The following is a 14,047-nucleotide window of genomic DNA, read 5'->3' as shown; positions in this document are numbered from 1 at the left end:
ATTTTTCCTTCTTGGTTTTGTATAACATAGTTACACAAAGAGCTCTGTGTTTTAGGAACCCCATGTGGGAGATAGGGAGAACATGCCCTTCTTGGTCGGACATGCTTTACTTAATACAAAGTAGAGGCTGTCCTAATTCAGAATTTGTTTCCTTTGGTTACAACTCTTTGGTTTAATGTTGCTCTGTGGATTAATATTTGTATTATTTGTGACTTTAATGCTGATTTGTTTTTAACTTTATTTTTATGTCTTTTGCCAGAGAATTTGTTTTAACACTCCCTTAGCCCCTCAAGCTCTGGAAGATGTCAAAAATGTGGTCAGAAAACATATAAGTGATGGTGTGGCTGACGGTGGATTGACACTGAAAGGTGGGTGAAAGGTGCTTTTCTCCTCCTTTCAAACTTTTAAAAAATTTGGCAGCAGGCAACAGTCTATAGTGCTATCTAGATGTTTAGGGAAGCGTCTGTGTTTATTAGTGTAACTAAAATTCTAGCAGGCAGGCCATCGGTGGGAATAATTACCTCCACTGTCAGTATAAATTAGAGATAGGGAAATTTATTGGATTTCAAGAGTGCAGAGTTCCCTCTGAAGATAAAAGAATTCTGAAACAAATTTATCTTAAAATTCTTATTACTCATAAGCATCCTCTAAATAGAAATTATTTTTAAGGAAGACATTTTGTCTCCCGATCAAATTTACCAAGTACCGAATGTTCCAAGTACCGAGTAAAATATGTTACAGAGCCACAGTGAAATCAGAAACCAATTTTCTCGTTATAGAAATAAGCACACAGATGTCGGAAATGATTTCATTTGTTTTTATCGTATAACTTTGTGAATGTCAGTATACACCTTGGGATGTGTTTTTGGCCCTTTGATCCAGTACCACCTTTTGCTGACTTGGGTGTATATGAAGTTACATATTCATTCTGAATTACAGATACATTACAGATATCTGAATGTATCTGAATTACAGATACATTCTGAAATCAGCTCTTTGCGACACGCGTGAACCTGGTTTTGATCGGACCTTCAGTATGCACAGCTAGTGCACGTGTGGTCGTGAGTGTAGCTCTTGCCATTGTGTGTTACGTGCTCGCCTCCCGTGTGACCCTGTACCCATTTTCACATCAGCTGTACTTACTAATTTATTTTATTTCAGGTTTTCTTTTTTTACACACACTTTTTATTCAGAGAGGGAGACATGAGACTACTTGGACTGTGCTTCGACGATTTGGTTATGATGACGATCTGGATTTGACACCCGAGTATTTATTCCCCTTGTATGTACCTTTGTCTTCTAATTGATTTCACTTGCCAGCATTTTAAAGTTTTATTTAGCACGTAGGTAGTAGGCTTTGAGCTACTTAGGAATAATTTAGATTTATAGAGCCGTTTATAGCAGGGTTTCTCAACCTCAGCACTGTTAACGCCATTTTGGACCAGATAATTCATTATTGTAGAGCCTGTTCTATGCGTTACAGGATGTTTATTAGCACATCCTTAGATGCCAACAACACCTCTTCCCCTAGTCGTGACAGCCAGAAATGTGCCCGTGGGAGTGAGACGATCCCCACTTAAGAGCCACTGAGTTATAGCATGGCTCAGCCTCTTGCTCTTCTTCTTACGGAGAATACAGTTATATTTTAACATTCGTTTGATTGAGGAAGGAGATAAGAGAAGCTAGATGAACTTGTTTTTAGAATCAAAGGAGTCAAAAATACATTGGTTAGCATTTTTCTTTGTCCTCCCTGAGTTTTATAGCCTGTTCTCAGTTTAGGATAAAGTACTTTTCCTAAGCAACCAGTCTCTCTGCGGTTATTTTCCTTTAAGTAATGATGTGTTTAAGTTCTGCTTGTTTAGCAATGAACCCAGCATCATCCTGGTAGGAGACTGCGTAACTGTAGGATGCCTCTTCTGTACCCAAGGGAAGTAGGCTTCTCAGGGAGGTGACTTCCCAGGATCAGGCCTTTGAGCCTTTTGCCTTTTTTCTTCATTCTTTCAGTAGCACGTTATCTTCATGTTCTCCTTTTTTTTTAAATTTTAGCATGGTACTGCTAGCTCTCCATGTAAGGGTTCAGAAAAACTGTCATTTTTTCCTTCCCCATCACCGAGGAAGCAAAATACTTTCTGGTTGGATTCCTGGCCCATTAATCAGTTCTAAGTTGAAACTTCCCTTGTCAAAGTTATTCAAACTTGGCTCAAGTAATTTGCCAGATTTTTCAATAAATAAGTATGGAATGAATGCATTTGTCCCAAGATCTTTTTATCAAGCTTTCTTTTCTGTGCCATTTATGTGGGTAGATAAATTCTACAGAACATAGAAAGTTGCTTATTGCTTTGTAAAGTATGACAGTAAGGAAACTCCATCTTTTATGGCTTTGTGACTTAGACTAAAATCTCTTTTAATTTCTTTGTGCACTCTACCTTTAATTTTTTGTAAAATAGCCCCTTTAGAGCCACATCTTGAGTCTCCTTATTAAACTCTCTACTCCCACCCTTCATGTTGTGGCAAGAATTAATACTGATAGATACATAACACAGATTTTGCCATGTCACTTTGCCTTCAAGACAGGGTAAAGCCCAAGCTTCTTAACCAGGTATAGAAAGTCATTCCTGATCTGGTCTGCTCCGACTCACTCTCTGCCTTCACTCTAGAAGTAAATACTAAACTACTTCTGGTCTGCAAATCAGATATTATTTCCCACCCTGGGCTTCTGCCCATGGTATTTTTACTCTTCCTTCTTCTCTCTCCAACCCAGTTCGTGTCTGTTACCCTTCAGGTCTCAGTCCAAGTACAGTGTCTCTCAGCAGTGCTGACACCTTCCTGTCCCCAGACCAAGGCGTCTGCTTTCTCAGGAGCTCCTCAGCATCTATAGTTTGCCCACTCAGCTGTTGCCTCTTTCTGCTGAGATAGTGAGGTTATCTACTTGTGTTCTGTCTCCAGCTTGAATGTGGTTCCCTAGAGGTAGAGAGCCTGTCGTGTTTTCACGCCCCCAGTATCTCAGTGCATTTGATAAATGTTTATGGATTCAAATTTAGGGTGGGTCAGAAATCACATCAGGCAGAAATAACATCTCTTCACATCATTTTTAACTCATTACAATGTTGATACTGTATAAAGCTCATAATTTTGACTTACAATTGGTTTGTAGGAGAAACTACTAGAAACTAATTACAGTTTAATCAGTATTGTCTGTACGTTTTTTAATACAACCTGCCCTTCAGATAGTTAAGGAAATGTATATGTCACCTTGGAAGGAGCACTATTACGGCTCTTCTGAGGATTGCCATAGCAATGCAGTGACTTCCCCTGGGAAAGTCTAAATGGCTGCAGCAAACATATTCTGTAAGTGCTTTCATCTTACAAAAAGAACTTGTTGCAATTTCATATTCATTTCTCAAATTAAATTTTAATATTTGATTAATGATTTATTTTACTTTTTTTTTTTCATCATCAGGCTAAAAATACCTCCTGATTGCACTACTGAATTAAATCATCACGCATATTTGTTTCTCCAAAGCACTTTTGATAAGCATGATTTGGTAAGCTTTCGGCTGCAGCTTTCTGTGATATATGATAAATGTTTTTCTGTGAATAATGTAGCTCTATTTGCTGAGCTATTGGGTGCTCATGTCATGTGTGCTAAGTCGCTTCAGTCATGTGCAGCTTTTTGTAACCCCGTGGACTCTAGCCCACTAGGCTTCTCTGTCCAAGGGGTTCTCTAGGCAAGAATACTGGAATGGGTTGCCATTTCCTTCTCCAGGGGATCTTCCTGACCCAGGGATCAAACTCATGTCTCTTATGCCTCCTGCATCGGCAGACGTATTCTTTACCACTAGCCCCGCTCATGTCACACAGCCAAAAATTATTCAAAAGCTCTTAAAACAAGCAAAAATACTTTTTCTTATTTACTTTATTATTTTCTCAAGATGAAAAAGTCTAGTTTCTGATAGATTTTTGCATAGGTTTCCATACATACATGCAAGGAGTTTTCTTGATAAAATGTAAAATTTATTTTCATGGGTTAGTTTTTGGAAGCATAGCTTTACAAGATTAGGAGGCTCTTGTGTTTGGGAATTATCCTCTTAGATATCTAAACATTATGTATACTTCCTTGTGTATCTTCAGGATAGAGACTGTGCTTTGTCACCTGATGAGCTTAAAGATTTGTTTAAAGTTTTCCCTTACATACCTTGGGGGCCAGATGTGAATAACACAGTTTGTACAAATGAAAAAGGATGGATAACCTACCAGGGATTCCTTTCCCAGTGGACGTGAGTATAGAGCTCACTTCTTTCCTCTAGAGTTACAGCTGCTTTGAAATTGTGGTACATTACATGCGTTATTTTGTGAATTTGTCAGATGTTACGAAATACTTCTATCTTAGCTGCCTGTGAGCAGAATTTATTAATATACTGCCGCTGCTATCGCTAAGATGAACTATAGATGTTTATAAATTTATCAGGAAGGGATGTGCTTGCTTTTGGATTATGTACAGGGAAACATTAATATCAAAATGGAACTAAACATTAATACTTTAAAAACAATTTTATTGGAGTATAGTTGATTTGCAATGTTGTGTTTTAATACTTTTTTGATTAAGGGAATAGGAATCATCACTTTTATTGCACAATTCTTTTATTTTTGGAATATGTGTGTGCTAAGTCACTTTAGTCATGTCCAACTCTTTGTGACCCTGTGGACTATAGCCTGCCAGGCTCCTCTGTTCATGGGATTCTCCAGGCAAGAATACTGGAGTGGGTTGCCATGCCTTCCTCTAGGGAATCTTCCTGACTCGGGGATCAAACCCGCATCTCTTATATCTCCTGCATTGGCATATGGGTTCTTAACCATTAGCACCACCTGGGAAACCCATATTTTTTGGAATGTGGGGAGAGCATATTTTACTTGACGTGGAAGACGCTTTGAGGGATTGTTGATTGCTTTGAATGTACTCTTAGGCTTAGTGAGGGTGTCTACGGTCTAGATACAGCAAAGTTGACCTCTTGTCTAGGGCGATAGGAAAATCTTCTGCTTATACATAATGATTTAATACTTTAACCTTGGTGAGAATAACTTTCTCAACACCAGGATCTGTTCTTTTTTTTCATCTCATAAGAAAGGCCAACTAATTTCAAGTGCCTTTCAACCTTTTAGTTTTGCACCTTTTGCAAGCCCTTTCAGAATTAAATCCTTAGCTAGCCAGTATTTGCAGTACAGTATGTAACTGGGGAAGCAGGTAACATAAAATATCTGTGCTGTAGATCTTACCTAGGGCACCAAGGTTAAAGCTCATCTGTGTGGCTTTGCTCTCTCCAGGCCGATGGAGTAGGTACAGGAGCCCCCTTACATTGCATTCTCCTCTTTCTTCTCTGCCCTAAGAATGTCACTGTAGGAAGAGCCATGTTTGGGCATGTGGGAAATTAAAGCAGTCTGACAAAAATTACCTGGGTCTGGTGTTAAATTATTTGAGCTGTTGTGATTTTTTTAAATAGATATTCTTTTAGAAACTTCTCGTGTTTTCAACTTTTTCCTAGGCTCACGACCTATTTAGATGTACAGCGGTGCCTGGAGTATTTGGGTTATCTAGGCTATTCAATATTGACTGAACAAGAATCTCAGGCTTCAGCCATCACAGGTAAGTGTGTAAATACTCTTTAATTAGATTTTTTTTTTCAAGATTCCAGTTTCATATGTAAAAAGAGTGAAAATAAATGCATCTTCATTAGTCTTCCTGTTTATACTCTTGTTTGCCCATAATTTGATAATCTCTTTTGAATTGAAATGCTCGATTTCTTATTTATCAAGAAAGAAAGAGTAAAGGTTTTACTTCTAGTCTACCCCTGAGGGTACTTCATGGATGAAAATTAGGGAAGGCTATAGACATTAATGTGAAGAGTTGACTCATTGGAAAAGACTCTGATGCTGGGAGGGATTGTGGGCATGAGGAGAAGGGGACGACAGAGGATGAGATGGCTGGATGGCATCACTGACTCGATGGACGTGAGTCTGGGTGAACTCTGGTGATGGACAGGGAGGCCTGGCGTGCTACGATTCATGGGGTCGCAAAGAGTCGGACACGACTGAGCGACTGATCTGATCTGATAGACATTAAAAGTATTTACAGTCCATCTTGTGTTTTAATTTTCTTTTAACATTAAAAACAATGTGTATTAACACATGATCCTGATATTGAACTGATTGTACATCTCAGTTTTATAATCTTTTACCACATTAATAAATTTTTTACAGATCTTGTAATGTTAAACAGGCATTCTTGCCAAACAATGTGCTCCACTTAAAAAATATGTATAGATATAATATGAAATAATAAATTAGGGAACTGATCATTTCAAGAAGTTTTTATATCCTAATTGGTGGGAAAAAATAGGCACGTATCTTACAGGAAGCCCTGTTACAAGAAGACAGCCTATGAGAAATTGACAGAGCAAGTACCCTTTAAAATACTTAACCAGTTAGACAGTATTTACTTCAGCACCAAAGAATAAGGAATTAGCCAGCATGAGGTTCTTTCACTCAACAAAATATTGTGGACATATTTCTATTATCGATGTGTATTTTATATACCTTTAATATTATATAAAGTCTAATCATATGGATAGTCTATAATATACTTACTGAACTATTCCATAATTTTGTGTTTTTTATCATTTTCAGTTTTTTGCTACTATAAATAGTGTCTCTGGTGAGCTTTCTTGTAATCAGATCTTTGGGTGCAGCTTAAGGAGGTCTCTTTCCCTCGAGAAAGATGCCCGTGGCTCTGCTGATGCAGGGTTGTTTTCAGCACTGCCTCTTTCACAGATTTACCTTGGAAATCTAGAGTGCCTACCGCCTTTCTGTTTATAGATCCGAGAGTAATGTTTTGAGGTGGCATCTTTCAGTTTATAATTTGTTACGACAGTAATAGAAAAAAAGATGGGATGTAGTGTATGCTACATTCATTGTAATTTTTGTTCATTTTTGGAATATTGTTTTCTTACATAAAGGTACTACTTATTTTATGATAAAATAAATATGTGGTTACTAGAAATTTACAACTGACTTTCAGAAACGCACCTTTTTCACTAAAGAGGCCCTTCTGTATTATCTTCTGTACTTCATTTTACATACAGGTTGGCTATCATACAGTTTATTTATTGATCAAATGCTTCATAAAAATAATAAATAGCAGTATCATATTTTGCAGAAGGTGAAGTGAAGCCTCAGTGAGTGTATGTGGTACATAATTAGCTTTTTATTTTCCTTTTTAGTAACAAGAGATAAAAAGATAGACCTTCAGAAAAAACAAACTCAAAGAAATGTATTCCGATGTAATGTAATTGGGATGAAAAACTGTGGGAAAAGTGGAGTTCTTCAGGCTCTTCTGGGAAGAAACTTAACGGTGAGAGCTCAGAAAGTTAGAACCTTACTCAGTAGGTTTTTATAGTCATGTGTTTACATAATTTTTTCATAACCATTAACCTTTTTAGATGATGTATAGGTATAATAGTAAAGTAGAACTAAAATGTAACAGTAATCTCTTTGAACTAGCTTTATCTTTGCTTCATTGGTGTTAGCCATCATTTGGTGTTTGGTTTTTTTTTTATCGTTTAGATGGAGATTAAATAAATACACATATGAAAGTATCAGACACAGGGCTTGGCATGAAGTAAATGTAGCACTCTACATTGCTGATACCTGATTGTGACTACTGCCTTGAGTAAAGAGGCTGACATATTTTCGGGTGAAATGGCAGGCCAAATCATAGTGTAATGAGAACTGCCAGCAGGTGGCTCAGTGAATGCAGTTTACTTTCTTGTCAGCTACTGCTTTCCCTTTCTGCAGAACAAATGCATCTCTTATTTTAGAGCCTAAGAACTAAGAAACAAAATCAATATGCTCTTTGTAGTGATAAATAATATATAGCATAGGGAAGAATGTCCTTTTTTTGGTAACACACCCACACATATACACAAAGTACATGTGCTGATGAAAACTAGTTACTGTGATTTCTTACTGTAAATACTGAGATTTTTGGTTGTTTTCAGAGGCAGAAGAAAATTCGTGATGATCATAAATCGTACTATGCGATTAACACTGTCTATGTCTATGGACAAGAGAAATATTTGTTGGTAAGAAATTTTCTGGCATATAAAGATTATTAATTATTGGGTACATTTTTAAAATGACTCTGAGAACATAATTGGATTTAATTTAATGGCTTTTGTGTGATTTTATTTTTCTACCTGACTTAGTCATTAGATTTAATTTTAGTTCTCTTAAATGTGTGTGGTGATTACATGGTTGTAGATACAGGTAAAAATTTATCTATTTGTGTGCTTAATTGTATGTAATACCACCATGCTGCTGCTGCTGCTGCTAAGTCGCTTCAGTCGTGTCCGACTCTGTGCGACCCCATAGACGGCAGCCCACCAGGCTCTCGTCCCTGGGACTCTCCAGGCAAGAACACTGGAGTGGGTTGCCATTTCCTTCTCCAATGCATGAAAGTGAAAAGTGAAAGTGAAGTCGCTCAGTCTTGTCCGACTCTTAGCGACCCCATGGACTGCAGCCTACCAGGCTCCTCCATCCATGGGATTTTCCAGGCAAGAGTACTGGAGTGGGGTGCCATTGCCTTCTCCAAATACCACCATAAAAAAGTGAAAAAAAAAAAAATTCAATCCACTTTGCTCTTTCTTTCATTTATATTTTAAAAAATTACATCCTTTACTATTGACTAGAAATGAGTTTGAAGGCTTTAGTGCAGGTGTGTAGTAGTTTATCTGTGGTCACTGATAACCTTAATGTACCATCCTTTGCTTTGTGTTTTTGATTGGTGGGGAGGAAGAGTGGTGTGGTAGAAAGAAAAAACACTTGGGAATCGTGTGTATGTGCCCAGTCATGTCCAACTCTGCCACCCCATGGACTGTAGCCCATCAGGCTTCTCTGTCCATGGAATTTCCAGGCAAGAATACTGGAGTGGATTATCATTTCCTTCTCCAGGGCATCTTCCCGACCCAGGGGTGAACCCAGGTCTCCTGCTTGGCAGGCTGATTCTTTACCACTGTGCCACCTGTGCTTCCCATTGGGAATCATCTGAATTCAGATTTTGGTTTGAATTATCTTTGGCAGTTGACCTAATCTCTGTAACCCGTTTGTTATCTTTAGTAGGTAGAGAATGCGTGTAAAGGGCCTGCCCAGCATACTTTAGTCACTCACTAAATGTTAGTTTCTGTAGGACCTTAATCACCATTTTTCATCTACAAAAATCAGAAAGCTACTTGTTTATCTCTGTGTCTTACTTCTAATGAGTCTGAAAAATTATGCTTAACTAGTATTTTTAAATTAAGAAGTCAAGTTAAGCAAGTAATAAAACTTCATGACTTTAATTTTGCATCAGTGTTATGATACTTACGTTTCTCATTGTCTTTTTCTTTTTCCAAGTTGCATGATATCTCAGAATCGGAATTTTTGACTGAGGCTGAGATCCTTTGTGATGTTGTGTGCCTGGTATATGATGTCAGTAACCCTAAATCCTTTGAATACTGTGCCAGGATTTTTAAGGTTTGTTTCAATTTTGGCCTATAACTAAGTTTAACTTTGAAAGGAGTTTAATGGAATTGTAATGTGTTTTCTAACCAAGGAAATGCAAGAAAATTATCTGTGGAACTTTTTAAAGATAGATACATCCTATCTGTAAAGGTTCTGGCTTCATTCTGAGGTGGTACAGTCCCAGACATCTGTATTTTTAAAACTACTTTTTTCCACGAGTGATTCTGATGTGCGTCCCTGGTTAAGAACCTCTGCATTAGTGAAAGTTCTTAGAAATGCACATGGTTTGCATATTGCCAATTATACCAAGAAGATTAATAGAGCAAGGAGATAAACATGAGGCTTCAAAAGTTGTAAGTTACTTTGAGATTGTCAACAAGATTCAATAAGAGTAAAAAAACTATACGTACAAAGGAATTTCCTCTAGGATTGTTTTTAATAGCAAAAACCTGGAAATAATCCACATATCTAACAGTACGAAGGTAGTTTACCAAATTGAGATAAAATGATCCTGTGAAATTTATATAGTCATTAAAAATAATGGTTTTGAATTCTGAAAACATGGAAAATTCAGCATTTTTCAATAGTAATATCCAGCATGACTGCCACTATGTAAATATCTGTGTGTGTGTGTGAATGTATGTGTGTGTGTGTATATATACATGCATGTGCTTAAGGACTAGAAACTGAAAGTGTTAATCACTTAGTCGTGCCTCTTTGCGACCCCATGGACTGTAGCCCGCCAGGCTCCTCTGTCCATGGAATTCTCCAGGCAAGAATACTGGAGTGGGTGCCCTTCTCCAGGGAATCTTCCCAGTCTAAGAATCGAACCCAGGTTTCCTGCATTGCAGGCAGATTCTTTACTGTCCTGGGCTACCAGGGAAGCCCTAAGGACTAGAGGTAATATAAAAAAATGAAAGTAGTGTGTTTTAGGATAGAAGAATTTAGGTGGATTTCTTTCTATTTCAGAGTATTAGATCTTTAAAAAAATTTTTTTTTAATTATAGTGAATTTGAAGAATTGTTACAAGTTTGTATCATTATCTGCATTAGAAAAGTGGCCCTGGTCTTATTATATCACTGACCTAGACAACTGCCAGTCCTTGCCTCTTCATTTACTTTCTCCCTGAAACTGTTGATGATTTGCCTATCTAGAGAAAAATTTCAGTGCCCGTTGAATGAAATTTAGTAATTTTTGAGCTTGTCATCAGATTTTGATTTCACTTTTTATTCTATAGCAACACTTTATGGACAGCAGAATACCTTGCTTAATCGTAGCTGCAAAGTCAGACCTGCATGAAGTTAAACAAGAGTATAGTATTTCACCTACTGATTTCTGCAGGAAACACAAAATGCCTCCACCACAAGCCTTCACTTGCAATACTGCTGATGCACCCAGTAAAGATATCTTTGTTAAACTGACAACGATGGCCATGTACCCGTAAGTACTCGCTCTGCCGTCATTTTCACGTTGCATGGTTCGTGGTAGCATTGCATGTCGTTGTTAGCCATGAGGGTGGAATCTCTGTCACATAGAAGTTGTTCAGCAACAGAGACTTTGTAATGAGAAGGGACAAGTTTGAGTACATGCAAGTTTAGTTTGAATACCGGAATAAAATTGTATAAATATATAAAGTATATATAATCTGACAATATTTGAATATTTTTGAGCAGGCTGTAACTATCTTAATAGGATAGTACAGTAAAACTCAGCCCCTCACCCAGCATTAAAAAAATTAGTCTTGCTGCCATAAAGTGGGATTGACATCATGCTAATAAAGCATTTTCATATGAACAAAATTTCATTTTTATATTTTTTTTCTGCTGATCAATTGACTTCGAGTATGTGAAGGATTCTAAAATCATTTATGAATCTTTGTTTAAATTATGGGTATGTTTGAATTCAGGATAGAACATCTTTTTTTAGTGCTGTTAAAAGCAGTTGTAATTGGAATTCCCTCTATATAAATGTTTTACATGGAGTGTTATGAGCCACAAATTTTATGTACATTTATTATGTATCTGTACATGCATATGCACAAGCACGTAAGTGTGGTCATCTTTGTAGTTTACTAACTGCCTAAAATTGCATGGCTCTTAATGGCATTCTCCTCAAGCACTGTGTTCGTATAAATTCTGTTCTGTGACAAGGTAGTTTTTCAGGCAGTGCGTTTCTCAGAACTTCATAGTTTATTTTATTTATTATTATGTTATTCTCCAAGTTATTTTTTTCTTATGAAAACTGCAGTATATCAGAGTAATACTCAGAAACTGCTAGAAGCTGAGGTTTTTCAAAAAGGGTGTTAATGTGTACAGATTTTTCAAAGCAGAGTTAACTTTATTGCTATTCCATTAACTAATACTTAAAAAAAATGCAGCAAACCCTTGAAATTCTATTTGTATTGGAAGAGAAGTCATTCCTATTACTATTAGATAAGCAAAACCTTACTTCTGTTTTACCTTTGCTTTAAAACTCTCGTGTATGTTATCTACAGAGAGGATCATTACAAAGACAGAGTCTACCGAGACATGGGCAACACTGATAGAATAGAGAATTTGAGAAAAATCTGGGTCTTTCTAAAAACTGCTTTGTAAGTTACTTTTTCTTTATGGCTTCCTTTGTAAGTTACTTTTTCCTTTTGGCTTCTGTGGGATTTTGTTGACATTTTCTTGTAGATGACCAGATCTCTTTCACCATAATTAGTAATTATCCAGAAACGCACTGCTTGGTCACTCTTTACTGCCTAACTGTATACTATGGTGTCTTTTTTTTTTCACTGTGTAAATGCACTATCTTAATCTTGTAAATAATTGCAACTGTGTTTTTAGATCTGCATATTTAAAATTTTACTGCAATATTTGTGTGTGTGTGCACGTGTGTATATGATAAATGTACATACATGGACACTTGTTTATATGGTTAATCCGAAACTACTTCTCATGAAGCATCTCCCTGTTGCTAAGCATACTTTGCATCCCTCCTTTTTGATGGGCGGAGCCTGTGTATGTTGAAGAGTCAGATTCAATTATAAAATAACAGATGGATTCCAGTATGACAGCTGGCAGTGACTTAGTACCAGTGCTATGTTCATCATCACAAGTCAAATTTTAAAATGGAGTATCTAGAGCCTATAAGAGTCTTTTGAAAAATTAATTCTTGTTTTTCTTCATGTTGAGAATTAGGCATTATTGGGATGCTGCTAATCTCCACAACCATGCCACCGTGTGCTGTGATCTCATCAGATTTCACAAGCTAAGCCAAGTCAGTTTGGGCCAGTTCTTTGAGAAGGACTTCTCCTTTAGAGAAGCCTCTAAAAAATGTTCAGGTGTTACAGGAAAGGATGTAATTGATTCATCAGGTGGCGCTCTTCTGAGTGGGTTCTGCGCCAGTACCTCTTGAGGGGTGGTGTGATGGCCTTGTATGTCTGAGTGGCTCTGACCACTGAGCAGTCATTGGAGACCCCCTACTTTGGTCTTTAAAGTGGAGGTGAAATGGCTCCACGTGCCTGTACCAACTAGTGCAACTCACTCAACCAGAAAGGAGTCAGAAAGCCTCCCTAAATTTTGTATCTAAGATCAATTGGATCCATTGTTGATTTTTACACCCTTACCCAGAGTTTCATGTTATCATACTTAGCTGCTATGTTAGCAGATACTTAGCTGCTGGTAGCAGATGAAAATTAACCCCATATTTTGGGTTCAAGTAGAAATATATGAAGCACTTTGATTTCCTTGGGGAACCATGGTGCTTGATGGATTAAAGACGATGTTCGTATCTCCTCAGGTTGAATATACATACTCGTCTTTTGACTCCTGTGTATTTGTCCCTATTCTCCTTCCTGGTTTTCAGGCATGTGTGTATCCTGAGGGAGGAGGAGGGGGTGGTTATTTCAATGCTAGCCAACTCTGACCTTTCGGTGGATGCTGTGGCTTACTCAGTTTTTCTTTTATTGATTTAGATGAGGGTGCCATCTATTGCTGTGCATATTTATTCCACTAAAACCCTTGTACTAATAATTCTATCCCCCTTCCAAAAAAAAGCAAACGTGTTAGCGGATTTTCCTCAGATTTCTATAGGGAGGGAGGAGGGAGCTATTGCTGTTGATGATATTTTTTGTAAATGTGGAATTCTGCACAACTTTAGCATGCCCCACGCTGTCCTTTTCCTTAGTGTTGCTTATGCCTAAGTCTTTTTTTTAAAGTTGGCACGCTCTGACTTGCGCCGTGTTTGTAAGAAAGAACTCAACGCCTGTCCTTCTGTGTGTTTCCGCAGCCATGCCCGGTTACGCTGTATGTGCACCTGCAACAGGTGCACCTTTTGCGTCTGTCAGAGCTTCCTCAACTCAGACTTGCTGCAATCTGTAAAGAGCAAAGTCTTCACTGCAGTGCTTAACAGGTTCCTACCTTTATTTACTGGGTACCAGGCGTTCTGTTAGAATACAAGAGGAAAAACGTGGATGACTATCTTACATAGGTACTCACTACCAAGACAACGA

At 37.6% G+C, this 14,047-nt stretch overlaps 1 protein-coding gene across 11 annotated transcripts in view; it reads left to right on the top strand.

Moving 5' to 3' along the window:
• The window catches only part of RHOT1 (ras homolog family member T1), a 68,351-nt gene that overhangs the window by 40,223 nt on the left and 14,081 nt on the right, over window positions 1-14,047 (top strand). For 5 of the 11 annotated variants that reach the window (XR_002182999.2, XM_019981389.2, XM_019981391.2 and 2 more), the window contains exons 10-19: window positions 260-368; window positions 1,162-1,282; window positions 3,461-3,545; window positions 4,132-4,277; window positions 5,541-5,641; window positions 7,275-7,405; window positions 8,052-8,135; window positions 9,445-9,564; window positions 10,790-10,992; window positions 13,825-13,947. Coding sequence is in view for 10 of the 11 variants with exons in the window: in XM_019981389.2 (XP_019836948.2) it covers window positions 260-368; window positions 1,162-1,282; window positions 3,461-3,545; window positions 4,132-4,277; window positions 5,541-5,641; window positions 7,275-7,405; window positions 8,052-8,135; window positions 9,445-9,564; window positions 10,790-10,992; window positions 13,825-13,947 (1,223 nt within the window). In the remaining variant the exon portion in view is untranslated. Of the gene's footprint in view, window positions 1-259; window positions 369-1,161; window positions 1,283-3,460; window positions 3,546-4,131; window positions 4,278-5,540; window positions 5,642-7,274; window positions 7,406-8,051; window positions 8,136-9,444; window positions 9,565-10,789; window positions 10,993-12,046; window positions 12,143-13,824; window positions 13,948-14,047 lie in introns of all 11 variants that reach the window. The other 6 variants (XM_070772703.1, XM_019981397.2, XM_070772705.1 and 3 more) reach the window with 3 other exon arrangements.

This window comes from Bos indicus, chromosome 19 (assembly GCF_029378745.1).
Source record: "Bos indicus isolate NIAB-ARS_2022 breed Sahiwal x Tharparkar chromosome 19, NIAB-ARS_B.indTharparkar_mat_pri_1.0, whole genome shotgun sequence".
Taxonomy (NCBI): domain Eukaryota; kingdom Metazoa; phylum Chordata; class Mammalia; order Artiodactyla; family Bovidae; genus Bos; species Bos indicus.
This window is presented reverse-complemented; position numbering and strand designations above follow the sequence as displayed.